General features: G+C 37.1%; 1 protein-coding gene across 3 annotated transcripts in view; it reads right to left on the bottom strand.

Annotated features, from left to right (window-relative positions):
* The window catches only part of opcml (opioid binding protein/cell adhesion molecule-like), a 221,030-nt gene that overhangs the window by 88,881 nt on the left and 116,960 nt on the right, over nucleotides 1-15,189 (bottom strand). Inside the window, exon 1 of one of the 3 annotated variants that reach the window (XM_034312922.2) lies at nucleotides 12,829-13,157. The exons of the other annotated variants lie outside the window; for them this stretch is intronic. Within the exon in view, the coding sequence (XP_034168813.2) occupies nucleotides 12,829-12,890 (62 nt within the window). The 5' untranslated portion in view covers nucleotides 12,891-13,157. Of the gene's footprint in view, nucleotides 1-12,828; nucleotides 13,158-15,189 lie in introns of those variants that run through there. 3 annotated transcript variants of the gene reach the window in all.

Below are 15,189 nucleotides of genomic sequence, written 5' to 3'. Positions count from 1 at the left end.
TGAACACTATGCAGTATCTGAACCGTGTCATAAATGTTGCATTAGGCTGTGGGAGTATGGGCTCATGGACTCATTTTTTGAGCTGTGTGTTTGTGTATGTGTGTGCGCGCGCTCGTGTGTGTGTGTCTTCTCCTCTGTATGTGGGCTGTCATGAGGCCTGATTAATCTTCATTCCTTCATCCTGTCATTCTAGCTCTCATCCACAAAACAGCTGCAGCAGAAGAAGACTCACTGAGCTGAAACACGTCAGTGTAACTTTGCACATTGTGAAGGACTAGCGTAAAGAATTAAACAGGATATGTAAATGAGGACAACAGAGAGGATTTCTATTATATAAATACACTGATAGTGGTATAAATATAGTCAATATAGTCAATATAGTCTACTTCAGGACCTAATGCTTTATGTATAAAACATACTAGTGTATACGCAGGCATTTTTTTTTATTAAGCATGCAGAGAATAGTGTGGAAGACAAGAAAGTAAATAACAAGCAGCATGCTGGCTATGTCGCCGTCGGCAGGAAGCCCAAACAGCAAACTTTATAAAAAATCAACAAGACAACACGAATATTTTGTGAGGCAGTAGGGGTTTGGCCATAATACTGACTGTCTGGAACTGTGACTAATGAAGACCCCAGTCTTATTTCCACAGATCAGAAATATGGCTACAAGAAAGGGTCACGTCTAACCGAAAGTGTGAACGGAGCACAGGGGTCACATCAAAGGTCCAAATCCATTAATGACATCATCAGAGAAACAAGTGTCAGTATACATTTTAGCCTATTCTAACCTGTGAGGGAAATTATAGTGAACACCATTATTTATTGCTGTTACCACAGAACCACTCAAGAGTCTTTGTGTGTTTAGAAAGTCATTAGTCAAGATGTTTACCTTTGAGGGGTCAGGTTAGTAGAGTGTGTATTGATTCATTGATGCTGTTGCTCTTAGTGTGAGTGCTTTAGTGCTTAAGATTTAAAACCAAAATCAAGTGGTCTATCAAGACCAGTCGCAGCAGGACTGACCCAATTATAAAGTTCAAACCAGAAAGACACTGGAGTTGAAACTTACTGAGCACATTTCAATGATGATATAAGTTATATTAATGTGTATATACAATATTACATTATCATTAAAATGGCAAGAAATAGTTTAAGCATGTTTTATAAATAAAAGCACCTAACAGTTATCTCCTGTAATAATAATTTGGGAGAAATATATTCATAAATAATTGCTTGTTATATTTAATCGTCAGTGCATTAGGTAGGGCATTTGGATGTGTCAGGTTTGAGGTTTCACAGAATATTTCATTCAAAACCTGAATATTCATGAATAACAAATATTCATGTACTATCCACTCAACAAATCAGGCTTTGTGACAATTTATCTAAATTACATGCAATTATACTATTATACTATTATACTATTTATTATATTAGCAAAGTGTTACACACACTGTCTTCTTTCCACTGTCCATGTGACAACTGGATTTTTTTTTTTGGAGCATAGGAACTGGCTGTCTATGATGTGCTCAGGAAAGGAGGGGAAAAATGTAATGGAAAAACACCCCCTTTCTTCATCCTGCAGGAGCAAACCTGCCGGGTGAGGAGAACTGACTGTGCCTATCGTGGCCTCTGAGAGGCTGGGCAGGTGGTCCACTCACCGGCTACTTTTTTTTGGAACATCCTGTACACCCGCTCATTCATTCAGTTATCCAATCCGCCAGTCATGTGGCAGCAGCGCAATGCATAGAATTATTCAGATACAGGTAAAGAGCTTCAATTAATGTTCACATCAAACAAAATGGGGAAAAAAACGTGATCTCATTGATTGTGGCATGGTTGCTGGTGCCAGATGGGCTAGTTTGAGTATTTCAGAATTTACACTGAATGGTGCGAAAAAAAAAAAAAAAACATTCAGTGGGCAGCAGTTCTGCAAGTGGAAATGCAGTGTAGATGAGAGAGGAGAATGGCTGGACTGGTTGGAGCCGACAGGAACTGACAGGCTACAGTAACTCTTTACAGCAGTGGTGAGCTGAAAAGTATCTCAGAACGCACAACAGTGCACTCTTCTAGTGGATGTGCTAAAACAGTAGAAGACCACATGGGATTTCATTCCCCTCAACAAAGAACAAGAATCTTCCGAGACTACAGTGGGCACAGGCTCACCAAAACTGGGCAGTTTAAGATTAGAAAAAAGACCAGGTGATGTTTATTTTCAAATATATACACTCCCATCTCCTGCAGAGGCAGCCCGCTAGAAAGGGAGGGTCGTAGTTATATAGTTACATCTATGTAGTCGGTTTACATAATTAAGGTGGCAAATATGTGTATAGCATTCAGCTCAGCTACCATATGCACACATTATACATACAGTACATTATATGAAACTAGTGATCACAATCCTACATAAGTTCTCACTGTGTCCGTATTCTTTCACCTCTCAAAAACATACCAACAGGTGGATTGGCTATGCTAAGTTACCACTACTTTTGAATGAGTGTGTGAATGCGTGTGTACACAATACCCTATGGTGTAGCATTGTGCCTTGCTTCCCACCCAGGGTCTTTTCCCACTTCCCACACAGTGTTCCCAGGACAGACTCCAGTTCCACCACCATCCAGACCAGGATAAAGCGGTAACTAAAAATGAATGAATGAATCAAAATAAATAAATAAATAAAACAAGATAAAGACTTGCTATTTTCCCTTTTAAATAAATCGAAGACGAGTTCTATTTATTTATTTATTCAGTCACAAAGAAGACTGGAAGAACCATCTCAACAAAGCAACTTTTACAGTCTACAAAAGTGTTGCCCCAAAATTGCCTTGAAAGCAATTTCAAAATGAAGAAATGCCAGTGCTAAGAGGATACTGCCCAAAAGTTCTTGTTCTATCTTAACTCGGCTACCTCAGGCTCTTGTCTGCAGTAGATCTTACCAATCAAAATTGAAAAGCAATTTGGACTCCCAGGAATCAATGGTAGAATGTTATATACCTATACATCTAAGAATCAGTGACACACACTACCTTTAACTGCACTGGCGTTCAGCCTTGTGGTTACCTACTAGTGGCAAGACTCCATTAAAGTATCCTATAAGACCGAAGTCTGTTAAATAGATTGAACCGAAGAAGGAATTAAATTTGTCCTGCAAAGATTTCAATCCACAACTTGTACTGTTCAATTTCAAGTGAGAATTCTAGAGGAAAATAACATGCTGTTCTAAGGTCATTTCATTTTGCTGGTATGGCAGTCTCAGCCAGGTCTTTCAAACACCAAATACATAAGAATTTTGTCCATAATAGTGCTCCTTTTATGTAAGGCAGTGACAGATTATAGATAACACTTTACTAACATTAATAACATCTTTTTGGAGTGAGTTCCATTAAATATATCACACTAAAGAACTCCTTTCCTTGAGCAAATGCTTTCCATAAGCATTTTAAGTGAGGAAACTGATGTTTTTCTTCAGTCACTTCATTGGGTTTGGAAGTATAGGCCCAAGTGTGTTAAGTCTCAAACATGTAAGACTTATTAGATATACAGTGGGGTCCAAAAGTATGAGACCACATTGAAAATCTGGGATATATATGTATATTTTTTCATTTAATATTGGATATAAACAAAAGGTTTTTTGAAGGAATATCTGAAATTGTTTGAAATATTTTAAACAAAGAAAGTAAATGTTCAATATCTTGAGTATTTAATATTCAAGGTTCGGCACTATTTCTAGGTCCCTATTTAAATGTAAGTAAATGTGTGATATTGATCATGTTAGCTGCTTTGTACAAAAGGTCAGAATTGCCTCATGCTTAATCTCTTCTATTGAAGCATGTGTTCAGAAGACACTCCGATGGATTTCATCTAAAATTGATTTTAGTTTTTGCACAAACTTGTGGAGTTCATGCCAGCTCAAGTGCACACTGTCATTAAAGCAAAAAGGGGACATATCAAATACTAAGAAACTCTGAAATTCATGTAAATATTTCAAAAATTCTACTTTTCACTTAAGCTGTTGTCAGTGATATAATCTATAATCTGTAAATTGTTGTATTAAATTAGAAAAGAGTGCAAAACACAAGTACATCAGCCATAACATTAAAACCACTGACAGGTGAAGTGAATAACATTGATTATCTCGTTACAGCGGCACCTGCCAAGGGGTGGGATATATTAGGCAGCAAGTGAACTTCTTGAAGTTGATGTGGTGAAAGCAGGAAAAAATGGGTGACTTTGACAAGGGCCAAATTGTGCTGGCTATGGCAGAAAGGTGTCAGGACACACAGTGTATCACAGCTTGCTGTGTATGGGGCAAACTGGTCAGAATGCCCATGCTGACCCCTGTCCACTGCTGAAACGTCTACAATGGGCACGTGAGCATCAGAACTAGACCATGGAAGAAGGTGGCCTGGTCTGATGAATCACGTTTTGTTTTACATCATGGCCGGGTGCGTGTGCCTCACTTACCTGGGGGAGAGATGGCACCAGGATGCACTATGAGAAGAAGGCAAGCCAGCGGAGGCAGTGTGATACTTTGGGCAATGTTCTGCTTGGAAACCTTGGGTCCTGGCATTCATGTGGATGTTACTTTGAAACGTACCACGTACCTAAACATTGCTGCAGACCAAATATACCCCTTCATGGCAACGGTATTCCCCAATGGCAGTGACCTCTGCCACAAGATAATGCATTCTGCCACACTGCAAAAATTGCTCAGGGATGGTTTGAGGAACAGACAAAGAGTTCAAAGTGTTGACTTGGCCTCCAAATTCCCCAGATCTCAAGCCGAGGACTTAAAGGATCTTCTGCTAATGTCTTGGTGCTTGTGGAGTCCATGCCTCAAAGGGTCAGAGCTGATTTGGTGGCACAAGGGGGACCTACACAATATGCAAATGTCTGTGTTTTCTTTCTGTTGTCCTGTAGATTTCAGTCCTAAAGATACAACAACCATCCATGGCCAGGAGTACAAACGAGCATAACAGGCTTAAAACAAAGGATGGCATTTCTCTTTCCTCTGTCAATCAGAGCAAGGCCAACCAATCACACGTACATCTTAGCTCATGTATATCAAATAAGGCATTTACCACTTGCGTCCAAGGACATTTAGGTTACATTACATGAGACATTATAAAATAATTCTACATATAGAGCCATTTTAGCCATTTATAAAATATGGCAATACTGAATTTCTAATGTCAAAAACAATTTCTGATGGTTCTGCATGCACTTACAGAGCTATCTTAGACCCAGGTCTATTGTTAAATGAGAAAATAAATTTAATATCAAATTCATATTGGGTAACTGAAGTGCATTTTAAATAAATCTAAATACATATTCTCTAGTTTCGATATATACATATTTTATAGTTTAATTAGTTTATAATTGAGAAAGTCTATGCCTTCATATTGTACTTCAAAATAACTTGAAGTGTAAAAAAAACATGGTTTGATAGCTGATTCACAATGCATGCTATCTGAATTTTTTGTTTGTTTGTTTGTTTTGGACATTAATTATTTATACAATTTGGTAATTACATCCAAATTGTATAAATAATTACAATTATTATTTGCATAGCATCAGACACCACCAACAAATATGACAGCAACACATCATCAAAAGCATCATGACAGACAAACTCATAAGAGCTAAAAAGTAAAATTCAGCTCAAGCACAGTAAATAAGCAATGTTTGATTCCAAACTCCCTCCAAATTCTGATTGTGCGCAATTATTGCCCAAGGCAACAGAGTGTGATTAATAATATATGCTACATATTTTCAGAAGTATGCAGAAGATTTGTTTGATTGAAGTAAAGTACAAAATTACAGAGTACAGCCACTGGCAGAGTACAGCCTTTCTCTGCATGGTACTTCAGTCACATTCTATATCATTAGCAGGAAGAAATGAGACGTTTCTACCCATTCAGCAACGTTTAAAGTACACCCTGAAATACAGTAAGTGTATGGTCATCAATCAATTGTGCAGGGCCTGTCTCTCCCCCTGGGTGCACGCATAAGTTGGCAATATAACAAAGAGAGTACAAACTCCTCAAAGGCTAACGTAATCAAAGTGATATTGGCATAAAAATATAGATGAGCTGGATAAAGCCAGCACAACCCTAAGATGGTGGTCTCACGACTCCAAAATTCATAAGATTTCACGCAAGATTGATCATAGTCATAAATGATTCAAGTTAGGACAAGGAGCAGGAGAAGCAGTCCTAACATTTCTTATACGTCCATTGATATAAAAACAAAGCAGCAATTACGGTTGTCTAGTGCAGGGATTGTCAACTGGTGGGCTGCGATCTGGATGCTAACGCAGCAAAGTATTTCAGCGGCTCAAACCATACACTCGAAAAATACCGTAGCAGAACCATTCCATGTATGAAAAAAAAAAACCTGGCTGTAATTCAGCAACTCCAGTTTATGAAACAGGAACCATCATGGCTTCTGTTGCAGATCCTCTGCTTACCCGATCACAAGCATTTATGCAAATTATTTAGCTGAAGGCAGCTCATTGAGATTTCACAGACTATCACAGATTTACTCTAGCTGGTCTAATTAGTGATGTGACAATATGGCTTTAAAATAAAATAAAACAATGTTTATAGACAACTGGACAGAAAAGTATGTGTTTATTCTCCACTTCAACTATCTCCACAATATGCTGCTCAAGAATAGAGTTCCTTTTTTCTGACTTACTTGTCAGAGACAAGAAAGAAACTAAAAAGAAAGACAGGATGACAAATAACCAGTGAAGGTTCAGCTAGTCCAACCATGATATGATAAAGTTCAGCTAATAGTTAGAGTAAATCCTATTTTAGGCTTCCTAACACAAAGCCAAGGAAGGGAAGATGATTCGGCATGTCTTAATTAGATCGCTAAATGAAATAAAACCCCTGGGCTACAAAAAAGTGATAGAAGACAAGACGGAGTGAATGAAGACTGTGAAGAAAAAATATTGACCTATATCATTTACCTGGGTCCTTTACTAATGACTAATGTTAAACAGTGAACTGTTCTGTACTGGAGTGGTTACATCATGATATATGATGGTAATGGTATATAACACTGTACATTATGGACATTGAGACCTAAAGATGAAAACGGAAACTTAAATTTAAATCAAACTGGAGCCAGTCACAAACTTAAGGTATCACAAATGAAGAATTACCCAACAGAATTGGCAATCAGCAAACGCTAAGGGGGACGGTGGGACGATGCTATGTTTTATCACCCAAGCCTAGTTCTGTGTCAGTAAAATCCATCACAGAAACCTTCACTGCAAGTCTCCCCTAGTACTGTAACACAAGATTTTATATTAGTTACACTCCATGACTATGTATTAGTTTAGGCTTTGTTGTTTATGCCACTGGGAGAACCTGATAAAATCACCTCCCCTTTGCTTTCAGAAGCGTTCCTAATTACTCCTCTGTAAGAACAAAGACAACTTGATCTCCCGGTGTACCCCAAGGTCAGAGTTTTATGAAATACCTTAAAACCGTTACATTTTCCTTTTACATGAATGCCAATTAATCAAGGTTCAGGACTTGTCAGGGCTCAGTGAAAGGAAAATTGTTTTCACCTTTGAGGAAATTAGTGGCTTTCTGCTGTGCCATTGCTGTATATGGAGGGAAACATATAAGCTTCACAGTTGTCTGTTCTTCCTCACCTTGAAATTAGTCACGGCATATAGAATGTGGCACGCAAACATTTCCTGTTTATTTGCAGGTTTTCTGACTGAAAAATCCCTGACTGAAAGGGTTATGGTGTCAAAAGCTAAAAAGCTACAACCAACAATTTCTATACTGACAGCCATGTAATTTCCAAAGGGAGTGTTTTTTTGGTCCTTTGGTCCTTTCTTCCTGAATACTCCACGGTTAATCTCTCTCTCTCTCTCTCTCTCTCTCTCTCTCTCTCACACACACACACACACACACACACACACACAAAGTCTCACATGCTCAGTGTATTTTTCTGTTAGATTGTCAGGTGCTCAATTAGAGAGCCAGTTGAGCTTGTATGCAAGTAAAGAAGTTGCAAGCGGAGAATGGCTTTTCTGGTTTTCTGCCGAATTGCTATTCTGTTTCTAGATTGGCAATCAGAAACAGGACCTGAACAGGCCAGTGTTTAGGGCAGGAGCTGCACCTAACTTTGAGTGCGATTACTGCAGCTGAGAGCAGTGTGAACTTGATTAAAATTCAGGGGTGTATACCTGCACTGTTATAATTTCCCCCAGTTCCACTGGAGGTGTTAGGACTGTGACTGTTACCAAAACTCATTCATATCTGACAAACACTATCAACTAACACCTATTCCCTATTACAGTCCTGATCATTTTCACATCTTAATCATCCTTGTAATAAGGCTCTTTTCACGCATTGTTTTTTTTGCTAAAGTCTGCAAAAGAGTTCGATTTTTCTTGTTGTTGTTCTTGTTGTATTGTATTTTGTTCAGATGATTTCACATTGCAGTGATTTTCAAGTACACCAAACTGCAGGTCATGCAGGCATATTTTTATCTGAGAAAGGACAAAATAGTATCAGGGATGCATTAACACCAATACTGGTATTGCTACCATGCTTATTTACTCATACTCTTTTTTCTTAAAAATGCTTAAAAGTGCTACTACATGACGTAAACCTAGTGTATATTGTCACGCTAACGAACAGATGACACAAAATGACAGTACTTCACAATTAACGATGCCGGTCAGAGAAAAGCAGACTGCAAATTGTGCTCTTCAAAAACATTAAGAGGAGGAGCAACAGCATCTTCCTACAATATACAATACAATTAACCTGATATATCATCTTAAGATATAAAATTAAGCATGAGGAGTTCACTGGTAGCAGCATACTACAGCAAGACAACGCTAGGTAAGTGAAAATATCAGCACTTACTCAGCATGTTGTTCTTGTCGATCAGTCACTAACAAAAAAATCTGTCATTAACAAAAAAGGATTCTGACACAATGAACACAATGAAACACTTTATTTACAGCTATACAGAAGCATTTTTTCCAAAAGTGGAACAAAGCCCACTCTCCACTGCAACCCTACTCGATCCAAGGTAACTGGCTAATGCACATTTAAAATCAACTAGCTAACATTATTGAGAACGAGCCATCATGCATTTTAATGACCACTATTTGAACCGAGGAAATTGATTCCAGTATTAGTATAAATGAATATTACAAAATATGTACTCATACTTGGTCTGAAAAATATGGTATGGATGCATCCCTATATACTATTGTTGTTATGTACCAGATAATAAGGTGTCAATATTATTATTAGTTCTACTTGCAGTTCTACTTGCTGTTGCACTATTGTTGGAGCCATTTTATAAAATGCCGATACTCATAATTTAAAGTGAACAGCACTTTGTGATTTTTCTACAAGCACTTCTGGAGCTATTTTAGACTCATTTCTATTGTTTATTGAGATAAAAACTTAAAATGTAGTTCTATCAAAAGATACATGTAGTGCTGTGAGAAGTAGTTTTTATTTTTCGCCATTAACACAACCAGCTATGCGCTGTCATATTCATCGCTGTATGTGCTCATACTTTTTCAAATTGTGCAAATAAGACACACTTAGTAGAGAACGCTTCCACAGTCTGTTTAAATGTTAGAGCCAAAAACACGACGAAACCTTTGCTGTAATGTCGAAACCTTTACTGTAGTTCTACAAGCGCTTAGTCTGTTTATCATTTTGGTGTGTACCAATGTAAAACTGTGTTCTCACTAATAACGAACTAAATCAGGGTTTACTTGGATGAATTTTGGTAGACAAGTGTTTAGTTGTGTGCTGTACGGATGGAGTGCTCACAAATGCCATAAAAGACCAAACTAAATGAAAAGTTCAAAAGTATACCAAACGAGACAGGTGTTAGAGCGCCCAAAGATGGGGGGGAAAAAAATCTTTTTTCTTTTTCATCATCTTAAATCATCTTTTTTAATCTGGACAGTCCACATTGGAGAAAATGATTCCCATGCACTGAAATACAAGAAATGATAAGAATGAAAGAAATCTAATTGAATTTCGTCTCTCATTTCACTTAATGGCAGTCTAAATCATTCATATTCAGCTCACTATCTATTCATATTCTTAATTACCTTTAGAATATACAGTGAAACAATAATGCAGAATTGTGCTGCATGTGCTATAATTGGTGTTGTGTAGAAATAGATCAGTAATTCACTTAGACCATAGAACACTACTGAAAACCTGTATTGTAGTCTGAATTGGACAGTCCACATGTGCAAAAATAAGAACATAAGAGAGTTTAAAATATTCTTCATGGAGTAGTGCAATCCTATTAGACAACAGACGTATAGATAGCGATGTTAAAAGATGTTTGAAAAGAAAATACATTTTATCTGAAATTGTATATTGTACAGTCATTGAGTGCATCGATAATTCAGGAGTTGACCATAAATTACAGAGAGAAATAGCTGTAGTTTACCCAGAGCAGGGATGAAACACCAATTTAAATAAAATATAAACCATTTTCTATGTGTCAAGAGTGCCTGATTCTGGTCTGGCTCTTGACTACATTTCAAAGCTTCACAGAATCATATAATATTTTCATTACAAAATCGAACTAAAATATTTCACTCCTGAGGCTTAGTAAGCTTGTAAATAAGTCACGGAATGAAGATCTGATGTGATTTTATTCTCTGCAAAATGGACAGACTGCATAGTATGTACAAAACTTTAGGTTGTAACTAGTGCAGGGAGATTTTCATTATTAAATTGGTTAAATCGAATTAATCTTTTAAAGCAGTTTTCAAACTGTTCTAATTGAGATGTCCATGTACAGATACACAGAAATTATTTTAATTAAAAAAAAAATCTAGAAATTTTAATCCAATACAAAGCAAAAACATAGCTTGCTTAACTTGATAAATGCATCCTACAGCCTGCAATACTCCCAAACACACACATAGACCCAAAAAAAAAAAGAAAAAGAAAAAATGCCAAGATGAACAAGCTACAAGCTGCACTTCACAGAGTCATGAGCTTGTAGCAAAGAAAGCTGGAAATATCACTTCAGAGATATGAAATTGGTTTAAAAAGTCAGATGAAGAAGTTCATGTAAAATATAATGCTGTATTCGGAATTACGTCATTTCGACCGCAGCACGTTCCACAGACGAAGTGGAAAAAATTAATATTAAAAAAACGTGATATATGTTTTTGCTCCTCAAAGAGCAACCACTGTCGTCAATGTTTTAGATTAAACAAGCAGATATGTGCATACATTGATTGATCTAAAGCAAAGACTAAAGCAAAGAAGTGCTACTGTGTTCAATTCTGTGAGCAGCCATGTTGATTTCACGTCACTCCGTAAACGGAGGAGGAACTCGGAGTTGAGAAGAATACTCTAAGTTGATGAGCGGCTAAAACATTTTCTAGCGCTGTTCCATACAACAGGAAGAGCCCTGAGAGAAAGAAATTACTGATGTAGTATCATTTCATATCGTTAAAGACCTGGTCCTCATTTACTTTGTTGAGAAAGAAGGTTTCATGTTGTGCAAAAATAGTAACAGCACCATCTATAGCAAATAGTACAAACAGGTTCTTTGAAATATCCTTTATTTAAATATCCTTCATTTTAAAAGAACCATCGTTTGCACTAGTTGCTATAGATGGTGATGTTTCTTTTTTTTGCACATCTACATTTTCCAGAGTACATTTTAATAATTTTAAAAAAACCTTTGTTTGAAATAAAGTGCATTTTCAATTGCTAAAATTTCAATTGCTAAAATTTCAAATCACTATGTAAGAACTAAAAAAAATGAAATCGCATTCGAAAATCGTTCATAAATTAGATTTTTTTTTCATCTTCATATATTAAAAAATCAATATCTTCCAGCCCTAGTTGCAACCGTATTGCTACATATAGCCATTAGGATATTTTGGCTATGCTGACCTGTGTTACATTATTTTACACAGAATCATTTACTCCCACAGGACACAACAAAATATAAATTGTAGCAATATGTTAAAGGGCTTATTGCAGCCTTACGCAATATCAGTAGTACAAATAACAAGAAATACATTGCACACATCTGTAAAGGATGAGGAAAGCTCTGCAAAGAAGTTAATAATATCAGCCTTAGCAACATCATCAATCCCATACAGGAATGGCCAGCACTACTCAAAGTGGGAGAGCTCCAGCATGATGTAAGTAATGATTTAAAACAGACACAAACTGATGAATTATTCAAAATGCACAGTACTTAATGCTTTAAAAAAGTGATGAGAAAAAGAACTTGCTTGCCAATGCCCATTTTAATTTAATTTCCATGCTGATAACTGCAAGTGAACAGAATCTGTTTTAAATATCACTCTTGTGTCTAACATTTAGAACCAGTCTGGACATACCCGATCAAAGAAATGAGCATTTTCACATGGGATATTTCCCTTATGCTTTCCTAAGTTAAATCAATTCCTAAACAAACTGACAGACCCATAAATATTACCTGCAAAATGGGGATACTTTCGCATAGTTTTGCTTTTATTAAAAAACTTGACATTTCACTGCTAAAAGTCAATGTGCTACACTAAATATATATAATACAATAAAACTTCAGTTTAGACCCCAATAAAAAAAACTGATTTAATAATTGTCACAGCAAACCCCACCCATTTCCTTAGGACTCCAGGACTTTGTGTCCTGTTGGATTTGCACAATATGCTGTTATGCTGAATACGCCAGGGATATCCCAGAGTTTTTTCAGCCTGATCTCTATTCACCTATATGTAGCATATGTGTGATTATTACAAACAACAAAACATTTCTCTTAAAAAAAATTACTTACTTACATACTGGAAGTCTAAGGGTAATTTTCGTTAATGTAAATTCAAAACTACAATGGTGCATCACCCACTCTCGCAAACAAACTCAAACACACTGAACTCTATTTCCCAGTAGTACAAAAGACTACAAACTCCACCACATGATCAGTCACATGACCCAATTCCCAGCTCATGTTCACCCAATAACACCCAAATTCTGCATTTGACTAGATTCCTCCAACCAGGAAAAACCAAACCTCGACTCACAATTCCTACTTGGGAACTCCGTATAGTCTCTTTAACTCCAAGTTCCTCTGAGTTCAGCAAGTGACATCAAACAGAAATGGCTGCATACACCATCACCAGCAAACAAAGTAGCACTTCTTACCTTTAAATGAGTTATGGTATATTTAGCAATCAACAGACAGACATGTTTACTTATTAAGTCTATAATACTGACTATACAGATCGCTGTTCCGAGGAGGAAAATATACATCACTCATCACAGTTAGCTGGCTAGCTTGTTGCTAACAAAAGCCACACTTTGTAGCTCAAATGTATGTAGGTCAAAAAATCATCATTCGACATCATGCAGAGCTCAGACTTCCCACTTCCAAGGTAAGTCGAATGCAGCATAACTCAGAACATCTGTTTCTAGTCACATACTCACTTTACAAATTACAAATGACTTTTTCATACATTCAGTCTGAAATCTTGCTCCTAGCACAACACTAGCAATAAGTCTAAGCCTTTGTTTAGCCTATTCTCGTATTAACTGTTGTTGTTTTTGTACACTTCTGATTCTAATTTTGCTCTGGTTTAGTCTGATTGCAGTTCACCTCAACGTCTGCATGCATTCTGACTATATTTTTGGATTTGCCCTTCAGATTGTTTGCTATTTTGTGTTTATCGATACAATCTCTGCTGGCATCCAACAAAAGTCTCATTACTGACACCTGAGTGGTGAAACATTGTCAGGAGCTCGCAAGTTCAAATCCTAACGATGCCATAGCCATCCATGGTCGGGAGTAGAAGAGAGCAAAATTGCTGTTATCTGTGTGCAGAAAGGGACAGACAGCACTGTCTTCTCGGTGTGTTCAGCTGCCCTGTGATGTATCCTGAGCAGCAGTGTGAAAAGATGTGATGCTGGCTTCATTGCTGGTAGCTGTCATGTGATGGAGGAGAGCTGGCTGGCTGGTGGGTGGGAAAAACTACGATCATTACACACTAGCAAAAACAGGCATGACACAAAGTCTTAGCAAAGCTGGTCTTATGTTCTTATATAGTTTTATCCATCTTTCCAACACCAAAGTAAAAAAGTAAATCAGGTTAGTTTGGCTTCCTCTAAAGTTTTGCAGTACCCATGCATGGTCATATGATCTACAATGTTGGCAAAGTGTCTCTCTTTTGAGCGAGTAATTCATGAAAGCATTCTACAAAAATACCTGTGTGCTTGTTTTTTTTTGTTGTGTGTTGTTTCTTTTTCTTTTTTTCATGGTAATCATACATACCCCACACTAAAGTAGTTTTAAATCATCAAACTATAAAAAATTTCACACATAATCAAATGTAAAATAAGGTAAAAATAATGCAATAAAGGCAGCTAGCAGCACACAGTCAGTCCCACAAAGCATTAGTGTGATAAGAGTCCCAATCTTTACCCCTACCCTTACCACTGCCTTGCCCTCAGTTCACCTGAATAAAGCAGCTTAAACCTGCTCAAAGGCGATGCAATTTACCATGCAGCTCCACAGCATCAACTGCAAAACATCAAAAAGGAAAAGGAATGGAATCTTTCACACCCTTGGTACACACTCACGGCCTTGCACTCTCTGCATTTATGCTTTCACAACTGTTAATGCATTGCATACTGCATAAAGCATGTGAAATAAAAAGGAGATATTCCAGACACACACAAATAAATGAATCAATACCACCTCGATTTAGAGCTAAGTGCTTTCAGGAGACTGCATCGTAAATACATATGAACAGTTCTAACACCATGAAGTCAGTGTTTTTACATACCCCAAAGGTGCACCATAGCTTACTTCTGCTCCATAGTTATTTTCTCATACTGTCAATATCTGTCAAGGCCAAGCTTCAGTGCACAGTAGTGATGGATTTGGTGGAACATCTATGCCGCTCATGCTGCGATAGTGCAAAACCCGGCTTGAATCTAAGAGTAAAATCAAATATAAACATACTGACAGACCCGAAATATCACCAGCAAGAGAGTAAGACTTCGCATACTGTAGTAGGACAAGCAGAGAAACATTCTGCAAATGTATTTTTGATTTGAATACAATTTTATTTTTAATTAAAAATAAACTTGACCTCCAGTATTTAGCTAATTTTCCACTCAAAAGTGTCTAAGTAATAACAGA

This window comes from Pangasianodon hypophthalmus, chromosome 17 (genome assembly GCF_027358585.1).
Source record: "Pangasianodon hypophthalmus isolate fPanHyp1 chromosome 17, fPanHyp1.pri, whole genome shotgun sequence".
Lineage (NCBI taxonomy): Eukaryota > Metazoa > Chordata > Actinopteri > Siluriformes > Pangasiidae > Pangasianodon > Pangasianodon hypophthalmus.
The sequence above is the reverse complement of the archived record's forward strand: the minus strand, read 5'-3'. Positions and strand labels throughout refer to the sequence as shown.